Source organism: Myzus persicae, unplaced genomic scaffold (assembly GCF_001856785.1).
Source record: "Myzus persicae strain clone G006 unplaced genomic scaffold, MPER_G0061.0, whole genome shotgun sequence".
Taxonomy (NCBI): domain Eukaryota; kingdom Metazoa; phylum Arthropoda; class Insecta; order Hemiptera; family Aphididae; genus Myzus; species Myzus persicae.
In genome coordinates, this window is record NW_019101036.1 from 18,585 (window position 1) to 41,623 (window position 23,039).

Below are 23,039 nucleotides of genomic sequence, written 5' to 3' on the forward strand. Positions count from 1 at the left end.
CTAGCCTATAGATAGGTGCCACTGACAAAAACCTAGACATTTTAGTAAATTTCTGTTTTTTTCGTTGTGTTTGTTCACGGTAACTTGAACTAAATCTAATTTTTCTTCTTTGAATCAAAGTTCCTAATAATAATCACCGGAACTCGTATTTGCTCGCTTATCTTCTATTCGACCAATTTTTTTTAAGACGAAACTTTTTAGGTTTGAAAGTGTAAAAAAAAAAATAAAACATAAAAACACACATCATTGTAAAATCAATACATTCATCGCTCAGAATCTAAAATTAAACCATAATATTTAAAAAAAATTGTGTTGATAGTTTTAGTTGTGCTTTTTTTTTTTGCTTATTTTAATATTTTTGATTGCTTATAATGAAATACTTAAATGCTTATTCGACGCTTATTTTGATGATTATAAGTAGGTACTATAAGTCCCGAACCCTGATTATTAGGTATTTATAGGTATAAGATATTTAAACGAAGAATAGCATCCACAAACTATATTAACCCAAACAAAAAAATCATGTATTTAGGTAGGTAAATTACCTATATAATTTAAAATCCGGAATAATAAAATTTAATGAGTATACAGTATACCCCAGTCTTACACAAAACATTTGTATGACCTACGCCACCTACTAGAATGGATAATTATTAGTGCATAAAACATAAGTATAAATAATATGGCTAACAAAAACTATTTAAGATCGTCTATTGGTACAATAGTACCTATAATCATTAACTAATAATTAATTACATAATATCTACACTGATATAGTTAATATTATTATTATTTCAAGTGACTATTTTTAATTATCAATTTTGGATTTGCATAAGCAGCTTCAAATGAATTTTTGGCATCACCAAAATGTTAAGAGCAGACTTATTCACTTATTTTACCGTTATTTGCATTTTTTTCGTGTTATTATATTTAAAATCATTGGCAAATGTTTTGCCATAATATATTCATTATCATATCCATATATATTATCGTTTTTATGTTAAATTTTATAAAATTACAATTTACGCAGTTATTAGTGTTTTTTTTTTTTTATCATTTATTATTATTAAAATACACAATCTGTAAATATTATACAATAAGCGTGTGCGATTGAGGTGATATTGCTTGAGTAGCAGGAGATAAGAAGCCGCCCATTGGAGGCACAAAAAAATAATAAATTATCTATATTAAAATGAACAACATACATTATACAAAATTGTTCATTATATATTATATTTATGGCTTTAATAAATGCATTGATAAACTCATACCTACAAGTTTTTACAATAATGTATTCAAGATTAACTGATTTCTTAATATCAATTACATATTTAAAACATTACTAATGGATACGTATTTAGGAGAATAATCGTACTAACTATCGTATGAAAAGTACTTCAGGTTAGGTACCTACAGTTAATACGTAAAAGACGCAATATAGTTACTAAAAAATGTATTCAATCATATTATTTTACGTGTAATTAGTTTACAAATGTAAATCAAGCCATCAGGTTAAATTTGTTGTAATTTATGTATTGATACATATATTCATTAAGTTAACAGGAGCTTTCATTAAAAAGTAAGTCTAGCGAGGATCGAACGCGCGGCGAGTACGTACATTAGAAATACACGGGTGACAATTTACGCAATGGTCATTGTCAGTAATGTATGGACACGCTCAACTAGACCGTTCGTGAAATAATAATGCGCCTCTCCTGCGAGTATGCCGCGTAGGTCTTGCCACGGAGACAATGGGCGTGGTTACGTCCAGCCGCGACGGCGGCGATACGGCGCACAACGCCATCTCTGGAGCGTTGTATACGTAACACTTTTAGTTTTTACTATTGCACACTCTTAAGGTTAGGAGTTTATTTATTAATTTTAAAGTGTATTATTTAAATAACATAAATATACCAATGTAATGAATACGATGAAAAAAATAATCACAACATTTTAAAATTATAGAGGAAAGAAAACTACAGGAATCTTGAGTTACATTTTCAAATTTTAGATGAAAACAGAAATTTTTTATGAATTTCTTACTCAAAATAATTGGCAAATTTTCATTATTTTGCCGAACTTTGTCGAAATTCTAACAACAGTTGCTCAGTAACAAATATTGTGGATTTACTCTCAATTTTTCTTTTAATTTCCACCATCAATAAGTTATGAAGAACTTTTCATTTAATTTTCAAATTTTTAGACTAAGCAAAAAATGTTTATCGTTAATAATAAAAAAAAAATCTAATAACATTCGGAACTTTCTTATGCTTATCAATACCTAACTCTAAGAAAGTCAGAATATTTTGAAAATTAGATGATATCTAGAAAATGCAAAATATATAAACATTCGGTTACAAATTCAAGTATCCACACTTATTAGATATAGATATAGATATACCGAAAAACAAAATAGGTTTTGTGTAAAACTACATTTTTCCTTAATTTATTTTTTTGTTTTTCGCGAGCTTTTCAAAACAATCAAAACGATACTAGATATTTTTACTTTAGAAGTTTGATCCCTATAAGAACGAACTAGATTCACTATCATACCTACCAGTAAAGATAATGCGACAAAAATCAAAATCAATACATCCATTGCTCTGCTCAGAATCTAACATTTTATAATACCGAAAGTAAGTCGATAGAATACGGGTGTTGTACAGTGGCGATTCGTCATCACAGATTAATAGTAATAATATATTTTAGATTTTTTCAACCATATATATTTTTTTTTCTGAACATAATTGTACATTGTATTTAAATATTTAATATATTCAATTATTATGTACATCTAAAAGAGATGAAATATTATTAAGAATTTAAGACTTAGGGTATTAGGGTAGTGGACTATGTAGATTGTAACTTGTAGACCTATAAACTAATAGTAGGCATTCAATATTATCACTTTTACTAACTGTTCGTTCATCGTTGTTATACACGTCGTTATAATATACCTACCCACAGATATTATATCTGTGTACCTACCTACTCATTTATAAATAAAAGCTTGATTAGATTGGTTATCTGAGTATCTGACAATGGGAGATCCCTGAAATAATTTACTTTCATATTATTATTATATTATTGATAAAAATATGAATCTGTTGTAACTACAAATCCTACAGCGCTTATGGCGTTTACTGTAATTTAGTTTAGTTGGTGACTCGTGCATAGTTTATAGTAGTTATATTTTGCTCACTACATCACGTCTTCATGTACATATTATAATATATTATAGATTTATAGAACCATGTGGTTTTTACAGAAACATTTTGTCGTAATTTTAGTTTTTTTGCTGTTGTCAGGTTGTTATTATATTTTTAAGTCACATTGACCTTTTTTAAATTGCTTGTCATTTGCTTATTCATACAAAAACATAATAAATACATTTTTTTTATAGAGCTGCAAGCTAATTGTTGTAATATAAATGATAAACCATTTGCTTGCTTACTCAGAGTAAATGAATCAGAAAGATGTGATTGTGTAGAGGGTAATTAATATTTGATTATTGCTAATAATATAAGTAGGTACCTATAATTAAAAATTTGGTTTTCTTGAATTTTTACATAGGATATCAAACTGAGCTTGATTTATTGTTTAATGATGTTCCTCATGATCTGCACGAAAAGTTGTTGCTCAGATCTTTAGCTAATTTTACTTCTGAAGAAATCATCAAACTTCCTACAACTCTTATATATTTTTTACCAGTTAGTAAATTAAACGTATTTATTAGAACATTTTCAAATAATGATAATTTCAGATAAATAAGTTAGCCGTGTTGTCTGGTACTCATCTTGGGTGTCTTATAATTGCACATGAAGATCATACGCCAATAGCTAAGAAAATTCTTCAATCTATTCAAACTGATCAACAACGCATTGAGTTCTTAAATTTTGTATGAATACATTTTTAATATTTATTTCTCTATTTTCATGTACCTATACATTTTATTTAGTTAGTTACAAAGGTAATAACAAATGATAAAATACTAGATTTTATTGGTGAAACAGTTTATAAATGGAATTATGATGTGAAATATGGTAAATTTCAAAAGTTATCAAATATATGTGGCTACACTTTAGCTAGACTTTGGACACCATATGTTCTTACCACAACTAAAAATATTAGCACACGACTGTAAGTATTTATTATATTATTAATGTATAACCTATCTATGTTAATACAGTGTTTCTAAACCTTATGAGAGGAGTGAGTGCATAAGAATTAATCACTCAAAAAATAAAAGCAACTACTTACTGCCCAACCCATACTCATATTTAATATTGTGTTAATAATTTCTGTTTTATATTAATTTATTTTTACCAATCATTCTACATGACATAAAAGTTGTACATTTTACTTAAAATTGAATGTGAGTGTGAGATTTTTTTAACTGTACAAGAGTTAAGAAGATAAGATGAAAAAGGTTGGGAAACACTACATTAAGAATATTGTGTTACCACAGATTATCTTTAGAAAAATTAGTAACAAAATTGTTTTAAAATACTTGTAATTTTCCAGTGTGATTTAAATAGTTATACAGATAATCTATACAAATTTAATTAAACTGAGAGGTACTGTTTTAACTAATATTATTTTTACCATTGTTAAATTATATTTTTTTTTAGGTATTCTTAAATCAAATAATATCTTTTTATCTAATGAAAACATTTGATATTTAATATTTATGAAATTCATATATTTTGAAAACATTTTTATTAAAAATAATATGTATTATATAGGTTGACTTTATTGGCTGAAGTAGAACAAAAGCAAAAACAAAGGGCATTATGCAATAAATATACAGTGAATTGGAAAAATTTACCTAAAAGTATTAGAAGACTGTGGTCATTTTTGTCAGCTAATCAATCCTATCCCAATCAATTAAGCAAATGGACAGTAAAACAAACAGCTCTACAGTTTGTTGAGAACATTAAATTAACATCATTTTATATTTTATATGTACTACAGTAATTTTTTGTTTCTTAGGTATACATTTTTGTTACCAGATTTTAATAACAATGAACTACTTCTTATACCATTTGATGAATTCTCTAAATATGCACTGTATGACATTGACTTTGATATTCCTCAAGTATGAAACTATATTAACTATTTAAAATGTATATATATTATTAGATTATGAATAAAAATAATTTCACTATATCCAGTACCTGGATATAGAAAGTTATACTTATTTCTTTTGGTCGTTCAGTATATAATACTTAATTAAAACTATACATGCTAGTTAAATGTAAAAAAAATGTATGCAGGTATAACAATTAAAAAAAGTAAACAGTGTTAAAACTATTTATTTTAAATTATAATTACTCATATTATGAAATTATCCATTTTTGGTATGACCAACAGATAACTAACGAGTTAGCAGTGACAGCTTGTGAGGTTCATTGAAGATGGGGGGGGGGGGCACAAATATTTCCTTCATTTCCCACTAACTTCTGTTGATTTTTTAAATAAAATAAAATTCCTTTTTTTATATAAAAACCTATACACAACAAATAACTATAAAAAGAAAATTATGGCTTAAAAATAAATAATAAATATAGTAATACAGTTAATCAGTAAACGATAAGACTAACAAAATAACGTAAATCGTAATAAGTATAGAATCTGGTCACAATCATATTGCGCCAGACAATGCCGTATTAATTTGTGTCAAAAATGGGGGAAATTCAGTTCTGTCGTATGTAGATTGGGCCATCAAAGCATAACAAATTTGTGTGCCCCATAGCACAAGCCGCCACTGCGAGTTCTAGAAATCAAATTTTCACACAACTTAATATGATGTACCTGCAATTTAATTTTATGCATACTTGTGATTATAGTGTACAAAGTTGAGAGTAAATTTTCTAAGCAAAGTATAAACAAAGATGAACCAGGATTCAAATTTAAAAATGTAGAAAAAATAATAACTTTTTTCAAATTTTTATTTTTATAGGCTCGATTGTTATTTTCATTGATGATGGAAAATAGCACTTTAAAAGATGTAAAAATACTGCATCCAACATTCTTTTTTAAATTATCACCATTACAAATTGATCAATTTGAACCAGAAGAATGGGCTAATGAAACTACAATTCCATTATTGGAAAAAACACATTTAAGTTATCCAGTTGCTAAACAGGTACATATTTTTTCCATCAAATATAATTTTTAAGAATAAAATAGAAATCAACAATTATTATAAAATAAACTTAAATTATTATTTATTAGAATCTCTATGTTCCACTGTTTAGTGTCTTACAATATAAATATCAAAAAGTTCTTTCCCAAAAATCCATTTGTTTAATTTATCCTATATCTGGTAATTTATGTATATACTAGTTATATACACTTTTTCATCCTAACCATATTGCCAAATAGAATTAAATATTGATAAATAAATATTCCTTATTAAATTTACAAAAACATAACAATTTATTATCATTTTTAGATATTTAACAAAATTGCTAGTGATCGGCTGTCGAAAAAACATATAAATGGATATTATAAATGGTCATCTGAAGACTTGCGACATCTTCCATTGTTATACACTCAACCAGCTACTTCATTCTTAAAATTTTGTACTAATCCACCAAGTATTCAATCGTTTATCGCTGTTGATTCTTATATGCTGACTAATAGACAAGTAAAAAAATTTAATTTCGTAATTTTTTTAAGTAATTAAATTGTTTATATTTAATTATTAGGCTTTTTATTTGAGTGGTTGCAGTAGTATGTTGTCATTTCCTTCAAATGATCCAAAACTTTTACTTGATTTGAAATATATGATTAAAGCAGTTCCGGTTTCTAGTCTATTAAATATTGATGATGGAAATATAAATTATCCAGTAATATCTCACTTAGTATCTTTAGTTGATGATCATAACCTACCAATGGCTCTTTATCTTTTGAATATAGCAAATCCAGGTAAATATTTATTTTGTTTATTATTATTGGAATATAGTAAATGATAGTTGATGTAGGTAATTAATAACAACACAAACAATACTAACAGTTAAACTTATATTATAATTAATCAATTATTTTTGAATAAAATCAGACTACATAGTAACATGTAGACAAATATTAATTTATTAGTTACTTTAAGGTTAATGGTCAATTAAAATATTTTATAATATTTTTATTGAATTGCCCCTGTTTGTAAAATACTTATGTACAGTTTAGTTTGTAAAGTAAAATACATAATAGATAGATAAATAATCTATATGCATAAAAATTAATGTTTGTATGTCTCTTATACCTTCTAAAACGATTGGACTGATGTTGATGACATTTTTTGTGTGTTTAACTGGTTTTCTCGATAGTTTAGATTCACAATTGAATCTGGTAGGTCCAGCTCAAAGAGTTTCTCAAATAAGGATTTTGACATTTACATAGAAAATTTTTATTTATAAATAATTACTATTGGTTATAGGAGAAATAATTAGTAGAAATTAGTACCTACTTTTTTTGTGTATTGGTTGCCATTGGTTAATCGAATAACACCATGGTCATGGTTTTAAATTAAACATCCTAATTACGTATGAACCTGTAGTTCATACTTAATTAGGACCGGTGGCGGCCTATTATGCACCTCCTTGATGTAGTGATTGAGTTTGTGAACCCATGTTTAAAAGGTGGTTCTATATTGGGATTGGGGAGTATAAGGTATGAGCATCTTAGAGGGATCTTTGTCTGAGAACAAGACAAAATACAATTAGAGAAGTTAAAAAAAAAAGCTTTTCACCAAGTAGGTGATAACAAGGATGACAATAAATTGCATTTGAGTGTATTGAATGTCTTATTATTGCGGGACTCATATTCCCACATTTCTAATGTTACACTGTTATTATAATAAACATTTAATTTATATTAACCTTTGTTAAGATAAAACTAAAGAGCATGCACCATAGTTGCGTATTGTTTTCAACAATCTATTTTCATACTATGAAAAACTATAAGTTTTTAAATAATTGTTTTTATTAATTAAATAACTCATTAGATTTAATTTAAAAAAATATTGGGTTGATATTTTTTACCAATTTGAATGTATTGAAATAATTGGTTTTTAAATTATATATTTATACAACATTTATGTATAACTTTTTCAGTAAAACAAACCTGCTTCATTAAAGAAATGCTGAAGAATAAACACAATATACTGTTTGATCAGTTAGCTCCTTTTGATGTACCAGGTCCTATATTTGATGTCCTCAAACAATTATACTCAAACTATACTGATAGAATAGACAAATTACCAAAGCATATAGTAAATTTTTATAATTTTTAAATAAAAAATAAGAAATGTATTAAATAATTTTGTGTCTTTTTATTTGTAAAGTAATAATGCTAAGTATTTTTTATTCTCTATTAACATGTTAACAATTTTTTAGTTGAATGTTATATTAGAAAACCATGAATTACTTGTCAAATGGACTGGTAATGATTCAGCAGTCATTAAAGGTCTTTATAATGGGTATACGTGTAATTTCATAAGGAGATTAAATAGTGTGCAATTTATTTCCCTAATCTCAGACTATAATGCATACCTAAAACGAACAGGAAAAGTAAAATAGAAATATATTTTAAAAAATCTTTTTTTAATTTATAACTTTTATTTTATAGGTTTTTCCTAAAAACTTGCAAGTTTGTGTTGCCGAAGCATTTAATAATTATCTCAAGTTAAAATCAAAATTAACAGTAGGTGGTACCATTGATTTATTTTTAGAAGCGTGGGAAATTGAAGCAGTTCAAGGTAAATTATTTTCATATTTAGTTTCTAAGTTGAAGTAAAAAAATATTTTCATTAGGATTTGTCTTGACAACTCTTCCTGTTGATGTTATTCTAAATTCAAATTTGAGGGATAGTATATTGTATTCCATTGGACAATTAAGTTTACCTGAACTAATGATTGCATCTCAACCACAAAAACTGTCATTAATGGTTGACCAATATATCACAAATGTTGTAAGTCTTAGTTAAAAATAACGAAATTGTATCATTATTGTATAATTTGTCCAATACAGCTAGGAAATAGGTCTACCTTAAGTCTTGAGCATTTACATATACTTGGAAATCTAATCCATTTTATGCCTACTACATATTTGAGTGCAGTGGATGGACAAGCATTTAAATTCATTGTAGAAGCTGGTTTAATTGATACTAGAATTTGTGTTGATTCAATAGCAAAAGAAAAATGGGCTGATTTAATAATAAAAGCTTTTGGGTAAAATTTACATTAAATTTTTCATAACATAGTTCTGTTCAAAATTATATTGTTTGGGTATTAAAAAAAAATGATAACCAGCTAAATTTTAAAAATTTTAAATTTCAGAAATGTTGAAAATTGGTCGAGTGATACTTTGGTAACATTGTCTGATCTTCTTATTGTATTAAACAAAGATCAATTAAACGCTATACCAGATATGTCACGTTTAAACTCTTCCGATATTATATTAACTAGGTATGCTGATGAAATTGAATTTATACCTAATGATATTCCTTTTTACAAGGTAAGATTAATACAAATTAACCTAATAAAAAAATTATTTTAAATTAAATCTTCTTCTTTTTTAGGGTTGCATATTGATTTTGGGTGATCAGTTTAAAGATTTTACTAATTCTTTATCAACTTTAATCGATTTCTACTTAACTTCAATGCAGATTCAATTACAACTGATTAGTCCAATTAATTATAACCTAAACGGTCAAAATGAAAAGGTTATGATGCCGTCAGAAGCCAAAGCAAAAATTTACAAACCAAATGTATTAATTGCATTATCAAAGTCTGATGATTTAAATAAATTATCACCAAAAACCAGTATGTTTAACACATTTTTCGGGGGCAAAGAGAAACACAATGTTAATGAATCAACATTAATGTTAGAAGTTAAAAATTCTACTACTACAAGTCCTATATCTTCAACTTTAAATTCCGTACAAAATATTCAGCATACTGAAACACCATTTGATCTGAAATATGTACCATTACTTAGTACTACTAATAATTATAGTCAAATATCAAATATTAGCAATAATACAGATTATGAAAAAAAATTAACAACAGATGGTTCTAAATTGATTATTGATGCTGTTCATATACAACGTAAGCTACTTTTGCATTTCCTGTCACTTCGAATATATTGAGACTTATTATTATTTCCTTATTAGATGTTACAGAAAATAGGAAAAAGTTTCATGATGATTTTGAAACTAATGCCTATAATATTACTTCAAACCAATCACTTTCATCGGAAATTGTTGAAATATCTACAATGAGAAGTAGCAAACAAAAAAAAAGATCTTTAAAACTATTTTTTGATGCTGAAGTGCAAGTAAGTAAATGTTGTAACCTAAATGTGTAGTCTCATAATATATATGAAATTCTTCAGATAAGTTGTGAAGCATTAAAAATGTTAGGACCAGCCTCAGTTACTTCCCTCCAGTTTGACTCAATTATCCACTCTATGAGTGATGAGGAATTGGAAAATTGTATTGATTTGTTGGGTTCATTTGATATCAATCCTGAATTAGCTAGATACATTTGGTCTAGAACTAAAGAAAAGGTATGTCTGTTAAAAATTAATACTTTTAAGATTAACTACTGTTTATTTAAATATTTAGACCGCTTTACACACGTATGGTTCTATTTTGTCGGGTTTATTGGTAAATGATGTTCAGACACTAGACTTGAACATTGATAGACCTTGGTCTTTGGAATTGATACATTTACTTTCTAAATACACAAAAACTGATCAAATTGTATGTATACACATAAATCGAGCATATTTTTCATTGATAATAATATTATATTATGCTAATTTTTAGCGTGAGGAGATAAAAAAACAATTTTTAACAAAATCTAAAGCACAAATGCCTTCGCATTTATGGGGATCATTTGGTTCATTGATATGTAAATTACCACCTCATTATTCCAAAATAATTATGCCTAATAAAGAATTATTCTGGAAAACAAGCTCAGCTTTCAATACTATACAATCTTGTTATCTGTCTTGTATAAAAAATTTGGCATCAATAGCAGTTTCTGTTCTTGGACAGTCAAATTCTTGGAAAACTGCTGAAGTGGAACGTATGGGAATTATTCTCTCTGGTACTATTATTTAATTGTAAATAATAATTAGCAACTATAATACATAATATTGTAATTTGAAATTGTCTATATAGGAATTAACATCACCCAATGGCAACTCTTATTAAATTTTAATCCAGAAGCATTAGAAGGACTTTCTTCAAATACTGTCAAATGTCTCAATGAACAACAAATCAAGGTTAGTAAGAAAAATGATCAGTATTGTAACTTATAATATCTTCTTTATATTTTTAAACTTTATACTAATCTATTTCTAAACTTTTTATAAACTGTAACAATAGTTAATGGATGGATCCCATATGAAATATTTAACACCCAAATCTGCAAATGCATTACTGGAAAATCATTCTGAATTATTAGATTCTCGAACAAAAGAAACACTATTACAATTAGTGAATTTTGAAATTAAAGTGGATAATAGTATTTATGTTATTGAAAGTACAAACTATTCCAATGAAATGCAAGCACATTCTAAAGCTCCTGCAAAACACATGTTATCTTTTTCAATCTTAATTGCTAACATAGTAATTTTCTTATATAATACTATTTGATATTGTGTATTTATAATTATTATTGAGCTTATTAAGTTGTCTGTATAGATGAACGTTTTTATTTTTATTATTGGTTTAGAGTGTTTATTGAATTATGTTTTATATTTTAAAGATTTTTATACTATACATTATATATTATATGTTTTTATGGCATTATAGATTTTATTTTATTTTATTTCACCACGTGTCAAATAACATGTCTGGACGGTATGTCCAATTTTTGTTAGAAGTAATAAAATTAGGTATGTTTAATGCTTACACATAATTAATAAAAATTATTATTGGTATCTAAATATTAAGTATATAACGGTAAATTTCTTTAGGGGGGAAAAGGAAGTAGAATGTAATAAGTACATAATATGCCTAGGTACCTATATTATACGTTTAGATACAATTATCTACTATCTAGGTACTAACTTAATTACAAGTATTATGTCATAAAACTGACAAAATTAAGAATTTCTGAATTATTTTTATCAAACCTCTATTTCTGGAACTAATAGAATTGTAATTTCACGAGCGGAAAAACAAAGCATATCCTCCAATTTTCCCACCTATTATGCTCACAAAAAAACTTCAAAATTTAGAATATACAGGCAACCAAGCAGAAGAATTTTTAATGACCATTGATTAAAAAAAAATTACATTAGAGATTAGATTCTGATAAAACTGAATTAAATCAATTTAATTTATACAATTAACTAAAAAAATGAAAATATTCAAGATAAATAATTTTTACTTTGTAAAGGTAAAATAATGATAAAGAATATTTTTTGATTGCTGTTGATTACAATAATTTACAATTTGAGTAAATACATTAGATATAGTTTTTTGGTAATTGGAAAAAAACCCAAATTAAAAAAAATCAAAGGAAAAATACTTAATTTTAATTTAAACAAAATTCAATTAGATTCTGAGCCGAAAAAAAAAAAAATTTTGTAATTGAAAATGTATAACGTTCAATTTGTTTAGCTAACACTTGAAAATGTTATTTTTTTAAAAAATGAACAAGTGAGTTCCACTCTGCTATACAGAAGTATTCCTAGTTATTAAATAATTTTAAAAAAAATTAATTATAAATATTGAAAATATCTCATGGGTGGCGTGAGTCATGAGTCATGACTATGAATAGAGTTACTTCCAGGTAAATTTTTTTTGTTGTAGAGGATGGGATAACTTATGAAGAATCTTTCATTCAATTTTCAAATTTCAGCTATAAGAAGAAAAGTTTCTATGGATTTCTTACAGAAAAATAATTTGCACATGCTAATGATTTTAATGAATCTTGTAGAAATTTGAACTTTAAAAATAAAAAATAATCATGCAAATGTAGTTATCTTTAATATTTTTTTTACTTAACAACATATGAGAAATCTCGTATTAAATTTACAAAATGCGAAAAAATTTTCATGGCTTTAAATAGCTGATAGAAGTCATACTATTTTGAAAATCTTACGACATATGAAAAATGCCAATAAATTATTTGATGAAAATTTCAAGGGTCTAAAGTTACTCGTTTTTGAATTACAACCATAATATCAAAAATCAATTAATGTTCATTTTTTCTATATTTATAGGTTATTTGACCAATGTAACAAATTGTTATTAGGTATAATATTGTAGGAACTGGTAACACCCAATCGTATGTATCAATATTGCATACACCAAGCGCCGTGTTACATTCGAAATTTGTAGGTGATAAACATGCTAAATGTTATACAATATATTATAATATTTAATAATTTTTTTTTTATAAATCTTCTATCAGTGGTATTGACAACTTAAACCACCATAGAGTATTATATTATACAGTAAAACCTCTATAAGACGGAAATCCCCTTACAGAGGAAAATAACAACCTATAACCCGTACATTTTAGTATCCCTACAACGAATACAACGAAACTCCTTCGTAATGGAAAAATCAGTTGGTACGAGCGAATCCGTTATAAGGAGAATTTACTGCATTGCTTATAGACATTTTTTTTAATGGATCAATTGTATAGATCACATGACCAAAACTACTAATTTGGTGTCAAATACCAATACATGTAGCACTTATATTGTAAAAGATTCTGTTAACTTTAGAGTAAAGATCAAGAAAATAGATATATACCTAACGTTTGTTTCATTTTGCGATGGTAGAAGGTGATATCTCCGATGTAGGTAACAATTTAGCATTATGCTTCTTCATTTCTCCAGTACCTGAGAATTAAATAGATATATTAATAATAGCTGTACAATAACCGATGGGATGTGCTTAAAAAGTTAAAAATAAGTGCATACGAGTAACTTTCGTAAGTAACTATAGCCTATAGGTACGGCTTTCGGTGATCGTATTCAAATTGAAAGTATTTGGTAGCCTGCGAAGTAGCCTGGCCCGAGCCGAGTCGCCTGATGGTCTCTCGAACAAGCGACACCAACAACCGCAATCCTCGCCTGTCAGCCGTGATAATTTAAATAAAATTTATTTTGTGAATAAAAATAATATTATTTGAAACACAAACAATTATGAATCTGTTAACTTGATCTTTTGCAGATTTTAGTGATTTTTGAGTATTTTATCAAAATTTGAAATTCAAACGCTCATAAAAAATTGATGTGCACTTACGTTCAACACAAACATTCTGTGAAAATTGCATGTATCTATGGACTATGGTCCTTTTTTAAAATTTGGACTACAAATAAAATTGATTTTTTCGAAAACTAGTTTTGAGTAAAAATTTTCATTTTTCTTTAATTTTATGTTTGCTTTTCCTGCCGCTTTTGAAAACGAATGGGAATTTTAAATTTTGACCTCCCGAATGCACCAACGAGATCACTTTCCTACCAGAAAAGTTGCTGTTGGAGAAAATCGAAGTTTTTTTACTGCTCCAAACCGTGATGACAGACACAAAACTAAAAACGTCATCGTAGTCAATATAGTCAGCGCTCCACTCAGAATCTAAAATAAAAGTCCAATCATTTACAAAAAACACAAACTAATCAACTGTTTTTTTTCCTATCTGCAATCGGATCTGATGATATCAGAGTTTTTTAAACGAATAGTAATATTTTTAATATTATAATATTATAAATGACAATCTTTCAATTTTCCCACAATTTTATAAAATTTTAAAATTATATTTTGAATTTTAGTTGCCACCTTAACTGTAATGCTTTTCCACTAATATACTGCGCTACGCCTATAAGGCTGCAGGGGTTAATATGGCGTATTATACCTGCCAGAAATATCACATTAAAAACTCTTAGGCAGAATTTCCGGATTTAACTATTTTTTCATCTGAAAGAAGACTTATTACAAACATTTCAAGTAATGATATAAAATAATTAGTAAAAAACAATCTTAAAATTGTCTTATTTTTAAAGACATATTATAAAGTTTAAGATTAAACTATTGAAAAACGGAGTTAATTGTGACCTGTAGAATACTACCATCTATTAGTTAAGAGAAAATAATCAAATTTGGTTGTTTCCACAGAACAGAATCATTATTCCCCTAAAGTGTATTTTAGTAGACACAATGATATTGGATCCATGCGTCTTAAATTAATAATACCTATTGTGATTGAATGTAATGAGTGTAATTTATGATATTGGTCTATAGATAAAAGGTTTGAATTGGTTTAATTTTAAATTGTAAAAATTAAAAATTTTAAAAATAAATTTTAATACTTGAAACCTGAGAATAAATAAATAAAATACAAAATTTTAACATAAATGCTTATGATACAAATTGATACTAATATGCAACATCATATAAATTAAACATTTAATCATATAACAATTAATAGTTTAACAAATTATAATAAATATTTGTAATGGATAAAAAAATATTATCAATGTAAGTAAATATTTTACAAAAATGTGCATTTTCAATCACAATTAATTACCTGTCTTTTCTTTACATGTAACAAATTAATATTTTTTTGTTAACTTTATAACATATATTATAATAAATTATTGTATAGTTTTTTATTCTGCACCAAAATCTTCATCATTATTTGCCATTGTCACACTTGTCACGTCTTTTATAATCATTTCAGCTACTTGCCATGCCATATCTTCTTGCATTTTTACACCCTCTTTATTTACAAATTTTTTCATCATTCTTCTGATGCCAGATTCTAAAAAATAATATTAATAATCCAAGTAATTATTAAAACTTAAAATACAAATTTAACACACCTTTGTTTTTATCGGGATCTGGTTCTATGTTCCTTTCAAAACGTCCATATTCGTCAACTCGACCAAAACTTAAGCCACTAATAGAATAAAAAATATAAACATGCATGATGGTAAAAAAAATATGATAATTTATACAATATGTGATCTACTGCATTTCATAAATTCATAATCATTAAAATTGTAATAAAATGCCATACAATATTTTTGTTAACTTTGTTTTATAAATTTAATAATTTAATTTAAATATTTTTTTTGACTTTGGGAAAAAAATTAGCAATGGATTTTAGTTTTAAATAATGTCCTTAATAATTTCTCAATCAATCTAAACCCATTTATACATGTTATTGGTTACTCAATTACCTGATAAAAATATGAGTTTAGTTTTTGAATATTACAATCCATATTAGCTAAAAAGCTATGTGTACAATATTACCTTTATCGTATTGAGTTTCACATCTTCACTTAAACATCATACTTTAATAAAAAATAAAGTGGAGCATAAATTATTGAACTAATCGTAATACTACTTTCAATAAGCTATTGTTATTTTTATTTTTTTTTGTATTACAAAATTCTGCTGTATAATGTATAATATACTATTAGATAATTAGAAGTTAGCATTTGGCTCACCTTTGCTGTCTTTTTCTCCATAATGAATCGGTACTGGCCGAATAAGGTAAAAGAGAAGACATTGATCGTTTTGAATTAGTACTATACTCAGAAACTGAGGAACTAGATGATTCATTGTCTTGTGATAGAGTTTGGTAGGAATTTCCAGCTTTTATTAATTCGGACAAATAACGTACATAATGTTGAGATGATAGGAATGGCATTAAACATCTATGACGTAAAAATGCTAGGACCACTAAAACGGCAGATCTAAAACACTGGCTAATTGTAGTAACAGTTTGGCCTTGTATGTCAGCTGGGCATATAGATTCTTCGACAGTAATTCTTACTTGATCAGTGAAACCAAGTGAACAAGTGGCTTGAAGAGAAAGATACCTGTTAAGATTGTTTTATTATAACAAAATGTTAATAAAATATTAATACTTAATTATTAATGGACTTCAGTTACTTTTCATAAATACAAATAGCGTCACTTTGTGCTTGTTCATAGTTAACAGAAGTATTTTTTAATTGTTCCACACAACTCTTAAAATTTGTAGCTGCTAACCAGAACTCGACAATAGATCTACACCCTTCACTGTCAAGGAACTATAAAAAAAATTAACAAAAACTATTTTATTTAGTTCTATATTTAAAATTAAAAAGTAATATTTTAATTAATCAATATCTTTTAAATTAATTAATTTAAATACTATTTTGTATATATTTTTTTTAATTTGGAATAGTCATCTGTAAATTATAATTTACTTTCAAGATTAAACATCAATCATTATATAAAAGCACAAATTAAATATTTAATTTGTGTTTTTCTTAAGATGGTAATGATAATAAATACTATTAATTATAATAATAGTAGGCAAGTGAAGAACCTGAATAACAATCATTTTGATATAAATAAAATATAATAATAGTGTAAGTTTAAATTACTTTTTTAAAGTTATCAAACCTAAAAAAATCTCTGAATAGTATGTTAAGTAGTAAACCAAAATACATAGTAACATTTGAACTGTTTTTGGTGACAATAATTATACAATTAATTAAAAACTAACTCTTTTGAATTTTGAAAATTAGAGTGGATTAAAATAATATTAAATTTAATAGTTAATAAATATAACAAAATTAAGTGTAAACTATCATATTCGTATAGTAGCCTAAATTCTGGAATTACGCCTAGAGATGAAAGTTATATTTTTAATGTTTAAGTCAATCGTTTAAAAGTAAACTAATAAAGATGTGATTAAATTAATGTCACGAATGTCATCATTATACCTCCATGAAATAAGAAAGAAGTCCATCACAAAGCAGTATATCACCAAGAGTAACTTGTCCGCCTGTTAAGACATCTACTTGGTATTTACAAAACATATCAGTCTGGACAAAACTATTCCAATATCTAAGGATAAAAAATTACATAATAATATGATATGGACAGTTTATTTAGTCTCCATCTATAATAATAAAATAGAAAATGTATGTTGTAATAAAGATACTTACTCTTGTAATATTACATAAACCTTATCGGTAACTTCTTTTAAATCACCAATATCTAAATGTTTACTATGATTATTAATTTTAGCTATTAGTTGATCGGGAAAATGAATACGATGAACTGAGATGTTTCTTAATAAATTTGTACGTAATAACTCATCTTCAATATCTGTACGACCCAATAACGCCATGTACAAATGGTAAAGTGATAGTAAATTTCTGTGGTCTAAAAATTGTCTAAACATGGATAAGAGTGCACTATTATCCAACACCAATGCTTCACCAAAATGCAATGATAATCTACATTTTTCCAGAGCATAAAGATCTGTTGAAAATTAAAAATCTAAATAAGTACTTTTACTTCACAAAAAGACTAGTATAATTACTTACCACTCTCTTCATATTCAAAATCTTTAAGAGGCAGTAGCCCATCATTGCTAATGCTCAGTCCAACGTTATTGATATTAGCTGATGGAGTTGAACTCTTTTTAGATTGAATTGTTTTCCAAAAATTGAGCATCGTATCATATTAGTTAAGTTGGTTTGGCTTCAATTGATTTAAATGTCTATGAATGACATAGAACTATCCATCCACAAACAAGGACATTAAGCCTGATATGCTAAAAATAAAAATAAAACAAATATAAATACATTATTAGGTACTTTGTTAGTTAAAATATGCATGTAAATATTATAACAAAAAAGGATAGTTTACTGAAAATGTATAGAACTTTGAAAACCAACAACTTGAGTTCAATTTAGTTGATTTACATCATTGTCGATTGGTTTGTTAAATAGGTACCTATTTAAATGTATAGTGTTACTTTAAAGTTAAAATGCAATTATTATCATTACTTAATACTTTTCAAAATTATGCTTGATTTATCCGTCTCCATGTACGATACTACGATGTTATTGCTTGTCTTGTTATCACATTTTGTGTATTCGCAATGTTTATCACTAGCATAACCAAAATGATAAATGTACAAGTACCGTCATCTGACACCTGTTAGGTACCTACCCATACCCATTATATTACTGTAACTATCAGCAACCCCTACCACAAGTCACAAGCACAACCACAGTAAGTATTTTTATTGGTAGCAACTAATACGGTATATAATATGATCATATTTTGTTTTTGGTATTTTGGTAGCAGTTCAGTGAATTTGTAGGTACATGCTAAAATACTAATTACTAATGTCTAATACAGTACCTAATATTCAAGCTGGTTGTACTTAATAGTTAACATTAAATACTATTCCATGCACGCATGCGTTCAGCGTTGACTATTTTCAACACTAATTTATTGAAGTATTAATAATTCAGTAGGTAACCTACCTTGCCTATTCAGTCGTTGAACCATACTCGATTTTTACCAACGAAAATACGAAATGACTACCTATCTAAAATTATATCTTCAATTATATTATAATATGTAAATGTAATACACTGATATAGTTCTATAGGTACCTCATATGTGTTTGATGTCTGTACATAGACACCTACCTATTAATGATTTAATAACAGGGTTTTCGTATGTATGTAGGGACCTACGCGTCTATTAACATAGGTACCTGCCTATAATATATATATATATACGTTTCTACATCCTAATACCCACCGTAAACCTATTAAGTGGTTTTAAATTACCAATTACTTTATAATAGATCAATGCAATATGCGGTACCTACATACAGTATACCTGGCACCAATGTACCACAAGCCCACAAGATATCTTAATACCCTTTCAATAACAATTAAATGTCTTAGAGGTAATTCAGTAATTGAGTTATTATTACCCATTTTAATTTCAAAATTGTTATAAGTTATAGCTATTCGTGCCCATGACTATGCATAGCCCATTGCCCATTGGCCATTAATAATTATAATAATATTATTATGCATCATAAAAGCAAACTCATGTTCCACGGGAAAACATATTTAATATTTCATGGTGACTGACAACGATTTAAAGCTATTAGACCTTGAACCATTGTTAATCTCTTCAATCTCAGAACGTTCGTGCATTCCGGAAACAAGGAATTATTCCGGTGGCTAATCGGTTTAATAACTTCAGCCACAAAGTTACATGGTTACTGTTTTTACTTATCTAATGGATTAGCAAATTGTAGTATTAGCGAATGAAAATATGAAATATTAGTGGTCCTAGACGCTATACGTCTACAGTGTCCTACGCTTCTACGTTTACGTGACAACAAGTTAAATTGTTAAAGTATTAAAATATGTCGAAACGATATCTTATAAAACACGATAACATAAAAATGAATGTATTACAAGCGTGCGTATTGGTAATTAAAATATGTATACATAATATGTTTACATATGTACCTATTATACCTATGTAGGCAAGTCATAAATACGTCATAATTATGCAGCAAGCGCATACAATGCCATTGCAAGGGTCTGTGGAGGCTAAAAAATGTATTTGTTTTTTTCGTTTGTTGTACTTACCAAATACTATTATATAAATGATGAAACAATAATAGACACATAATTCAAATTGTTCCCTAAAAATGTACGTTTAATATTAATTTGGAAACTGCAGTTTATATTTTGATAATTTTTTTTATAAAAATTACATTTATAAAAGGTTAAACATTTTGAAAACAAATTTGAAATAAATATTGATAATTCAATTGGTAGTCGATAGGTACCTCAGGGTTTTTTTAGTGTGTAGTGAAACACATTTTGTGCAGTGAATATTGTTAATTTTTGCAGTGCAAAAAACCAATTCCACGGACCACGATGATATTTATTTTATAATATAAAACAATAGGTACCTAATTTTGTAAGCCTAAAAAGTAGGATAACTATTAACCTTTTTTAAATGTTGTATATATCAACTTAACTTAACTCGGTCAAAAATTATTATTAACTTGTCCAGGCTTGGTACATAATATAGTATATTTCTATATAGTAGTGGTAGGTAATTAATATAGACATCTGTGCATAATAACCACGGACTACATAATGGTAGTCACAATATAATCAGTGATAATAATATACCTACCCACTTAGTAGGTATGTATCTGATGATTGTAATTTGTATTCGTAGAACACTCAATACAATAATCAAGTACTTCAAATAACAAAATAAACTCTAATATATTCATTTGTTCAAGTTTAATGAAACCCAAGACTTTCTGCGGGTCTCTTTCTGCAGTGATGTTAATATGCGATCAAATAAAAGGTAAATAATTAAAGTACCTGCCTATATAGATATTTATGTCATAGTCCATAAAAATATGTTTTAAATATAATTAAATAAAATAAACGTCTAAACTGCACACGTGTCACTGTGCACACAGGCATAATAATAATACGTGATCAATTCGTATTGCGTAGGTAGGTACCTGTGAGACTATGAGAGACATAAATTACAAGTTACAACATAGTATACCTACAGCCGTCTTACTCAGGTACATCTATACATTTAATTTGACTAATGAGTAATGACTAATTGCCAATCAGTGTAATGTCGATGGGAGTTCGGACAATTATTTTCAATGTTTATAATAGTAGGTACCTATATGACATACCGTATACCTACAACCTATAATTGTTCTATGCTGCAACTGTAGTCCGGTGGCAGAAATAAGCGCCAAAACGAGATAATAGCAAAAAATAAATAGTATCGTACAAAAGCGCCAAAATCCCTGACAAATTTCTTCAAATTTAATTATGATAAAGTGTCAGTTTAAATAGTTATAACTTAAAAATTATAATATTTTAGGTGTATTGTTTATTTCAGGAAAATATAACATTCGCATTTCGTGTAACTGCGAAAGCTATATACACCGAAAAATAATTACAAAAAATGGTAATAATTAATAATGAACTAAAATATAGATATTTAAGAGAAATGGCCAATGGTTACATGTTGGGGACATCCATTGATTCTATATTCTAGAATAGGTAGTACATATATTCATCAGAAATGTGGGCTGAAATTCCTGATGAGGCTACTTAACGAACAAAATACGTACCTAGATGAATTATTGCGGCATTAAAAGACTAATTTTATGTTGCTCATTGATTAGTTCATATTAATGTATTATTACTATTATTATAATTTTATAGTAAGAGTTAATGTCTTACTAAAATTACAAAGTGAAAGCATATTTATTTATGAGCTCTTCTCCTTCAAACTAGAAATTAAGAGGACGCTACACGGACATTTTTATTTTCTCCGTACAAAGTATGTACAGTTTCTCTTACCAGTATACCAAAATTACGTTCAGCAGACCACGTTCAACTTCTTTAGCTTAAAAATGATAGAGTGAATCGACCTATTGAAGGGCACCGAAAATAATATAAATAGGAGGGGCAAATTTGTTGTTAGTATGTTACGCACTTGTAATACGGAGGATGAAGATTATAAATGTGTGTGTAACGTCTTCTAAGGACATCTCAATATCTCATGAGAGCATAATTTTACAATGGAAGAAATAAGTAGAATAGAATATCTGAAAACTGTGGGATTAAAAAAAACACCAGTTTAAGTAGACAATTTCTATTGTAAAAAATATTAATATATTAATTTATTTAAATTTTTTATTGATATAGGTACCTAACTACCTATTTGTCCTAATGATTTTGGAGCAAATTATATATAATTTTTACATATTTGACGCTTATGTCATTTATACTTGTAGTCTGTGATGTACAAAAAAAAAAAAATGAGAAATAGCTCTACTTTATGGAAGGGGGTTAGTATACCTCGTCGTCAACGTTGAAAATAAACAACAATAGAGTATAGGTGAAAAAAGCAAAGAAATGGCCACCACAGGGTAGTGTTCTACTAGTCCCAGCCTTGTAAAAGATACGTTTTAAAAGTATTCAAGTACAGATATAGATATTTATTTTGAAAAGTATTCAAATATGTAATTTCAGTAAAAAAAGTATTTGAGTATACAAATACAAATACTTAAAAAAAAGTATTTAAAGATACATACTTTCAATTTTTTGTATAAATACATTTTTTAACAATATAAATCAACAGACATTAATTTAATAGAACATTTTACACCACATATTATTTG

The 23,039-nt window shown here is 27.0% G+C and overlaps 2 protein-coding genes across 4 annotated transcripts; one reads left to right on the top strand and one right to left on the bottom strand.

Annotated features, from left to right (window-relative positions):
- Positions 1-3,107: 3,107 nt before the first annotated feature.
- LOC111027479 lies at positions 3,108-11,789 on the top strand. The gene is made up of 23 exons (XM_022305866.1): positions 3,108-3,308; positions 3,404-3,493; positions 3,574-3,710; positions 3,764-3,898; positions 3,959-4,140; positions 4,746-4,922; positions 4,993-5,098; positions 5,963-6,148; positions 6,458-6,652; positions 6,714-6,933; positions 8,118-8,275; positions 8,400-8,573; positions 8,632-8,761; positions 8,817-8,974; positions 9,034-9,233; positions 9,342-9,519; positions 9,584-10,112; positions 10,178-10,341; positions 10,399-10,572; positions 10,631-10,768; positions 10,835-11,117; positions 11,192-11,295; positions 11,399-11,789. Exons 1-23 carry the CDS (start codon positions 3,254-3,256, stop codon positions 11,666-11,668), a joined length of 4,143 nt encoding a protein of 1,380 aa, XP_022161558.1. The 5' UTR covers positions 3,108-3,253; the 3' UTR covers positions 11,669-11,789.
- A 3,849-nt stretch (positions 11,790-15,638) lies between these two features.
- LOC111027477 (A-kinase anchor protein 10, mitochondrial) lies at positions 15,639-18,961 on the bottom strand. Of its 3 annotated transcripts, XM_022305862.1 has the most exons (9): positions 18,836-18,955; positions 18,689-18,775; positions 18,364-18,593; positions 17,980-18,298; positions 17,755-17,878; positions 16,934-17,073; positions 16,486-16,860; positions 15,856-15,932; positions 15,639-15,794 (listed from the first exon to the last, which is right to left on the bottom strand). In XM_022305862.1, exons 3-9 carry the CDS (start codon positions 18,491-18,493, stop codon positions 15,643-15,645), a joined length of 1,317 nt encoding a protein of 438 aa, XP_022161554.1. In that variant the 5' UTR covers positions 18,494-18,593; positions 18,689-18,775; positions 18,836-18,955; the 3' UTR covers positions 15,639-15,642. The 3 variants fall into 3 exon arrangements, with proteins under 3 accessions (XP_022161554.1, XP_022161555.1, XP_022161556.1); XM_022305863.1 differs by lacking the exon at positions 18,689-18,775 and having other exon boundaries at positions 18,829-18,961; XM_022305864.1 differs by lacking the exon at positions 18,689-18,775 and having other exon boundaries at positions 18,836-18,946.
- Between the last annotated feature and the right edge of the window lie 4,078 nt (positions 18,962-23,039).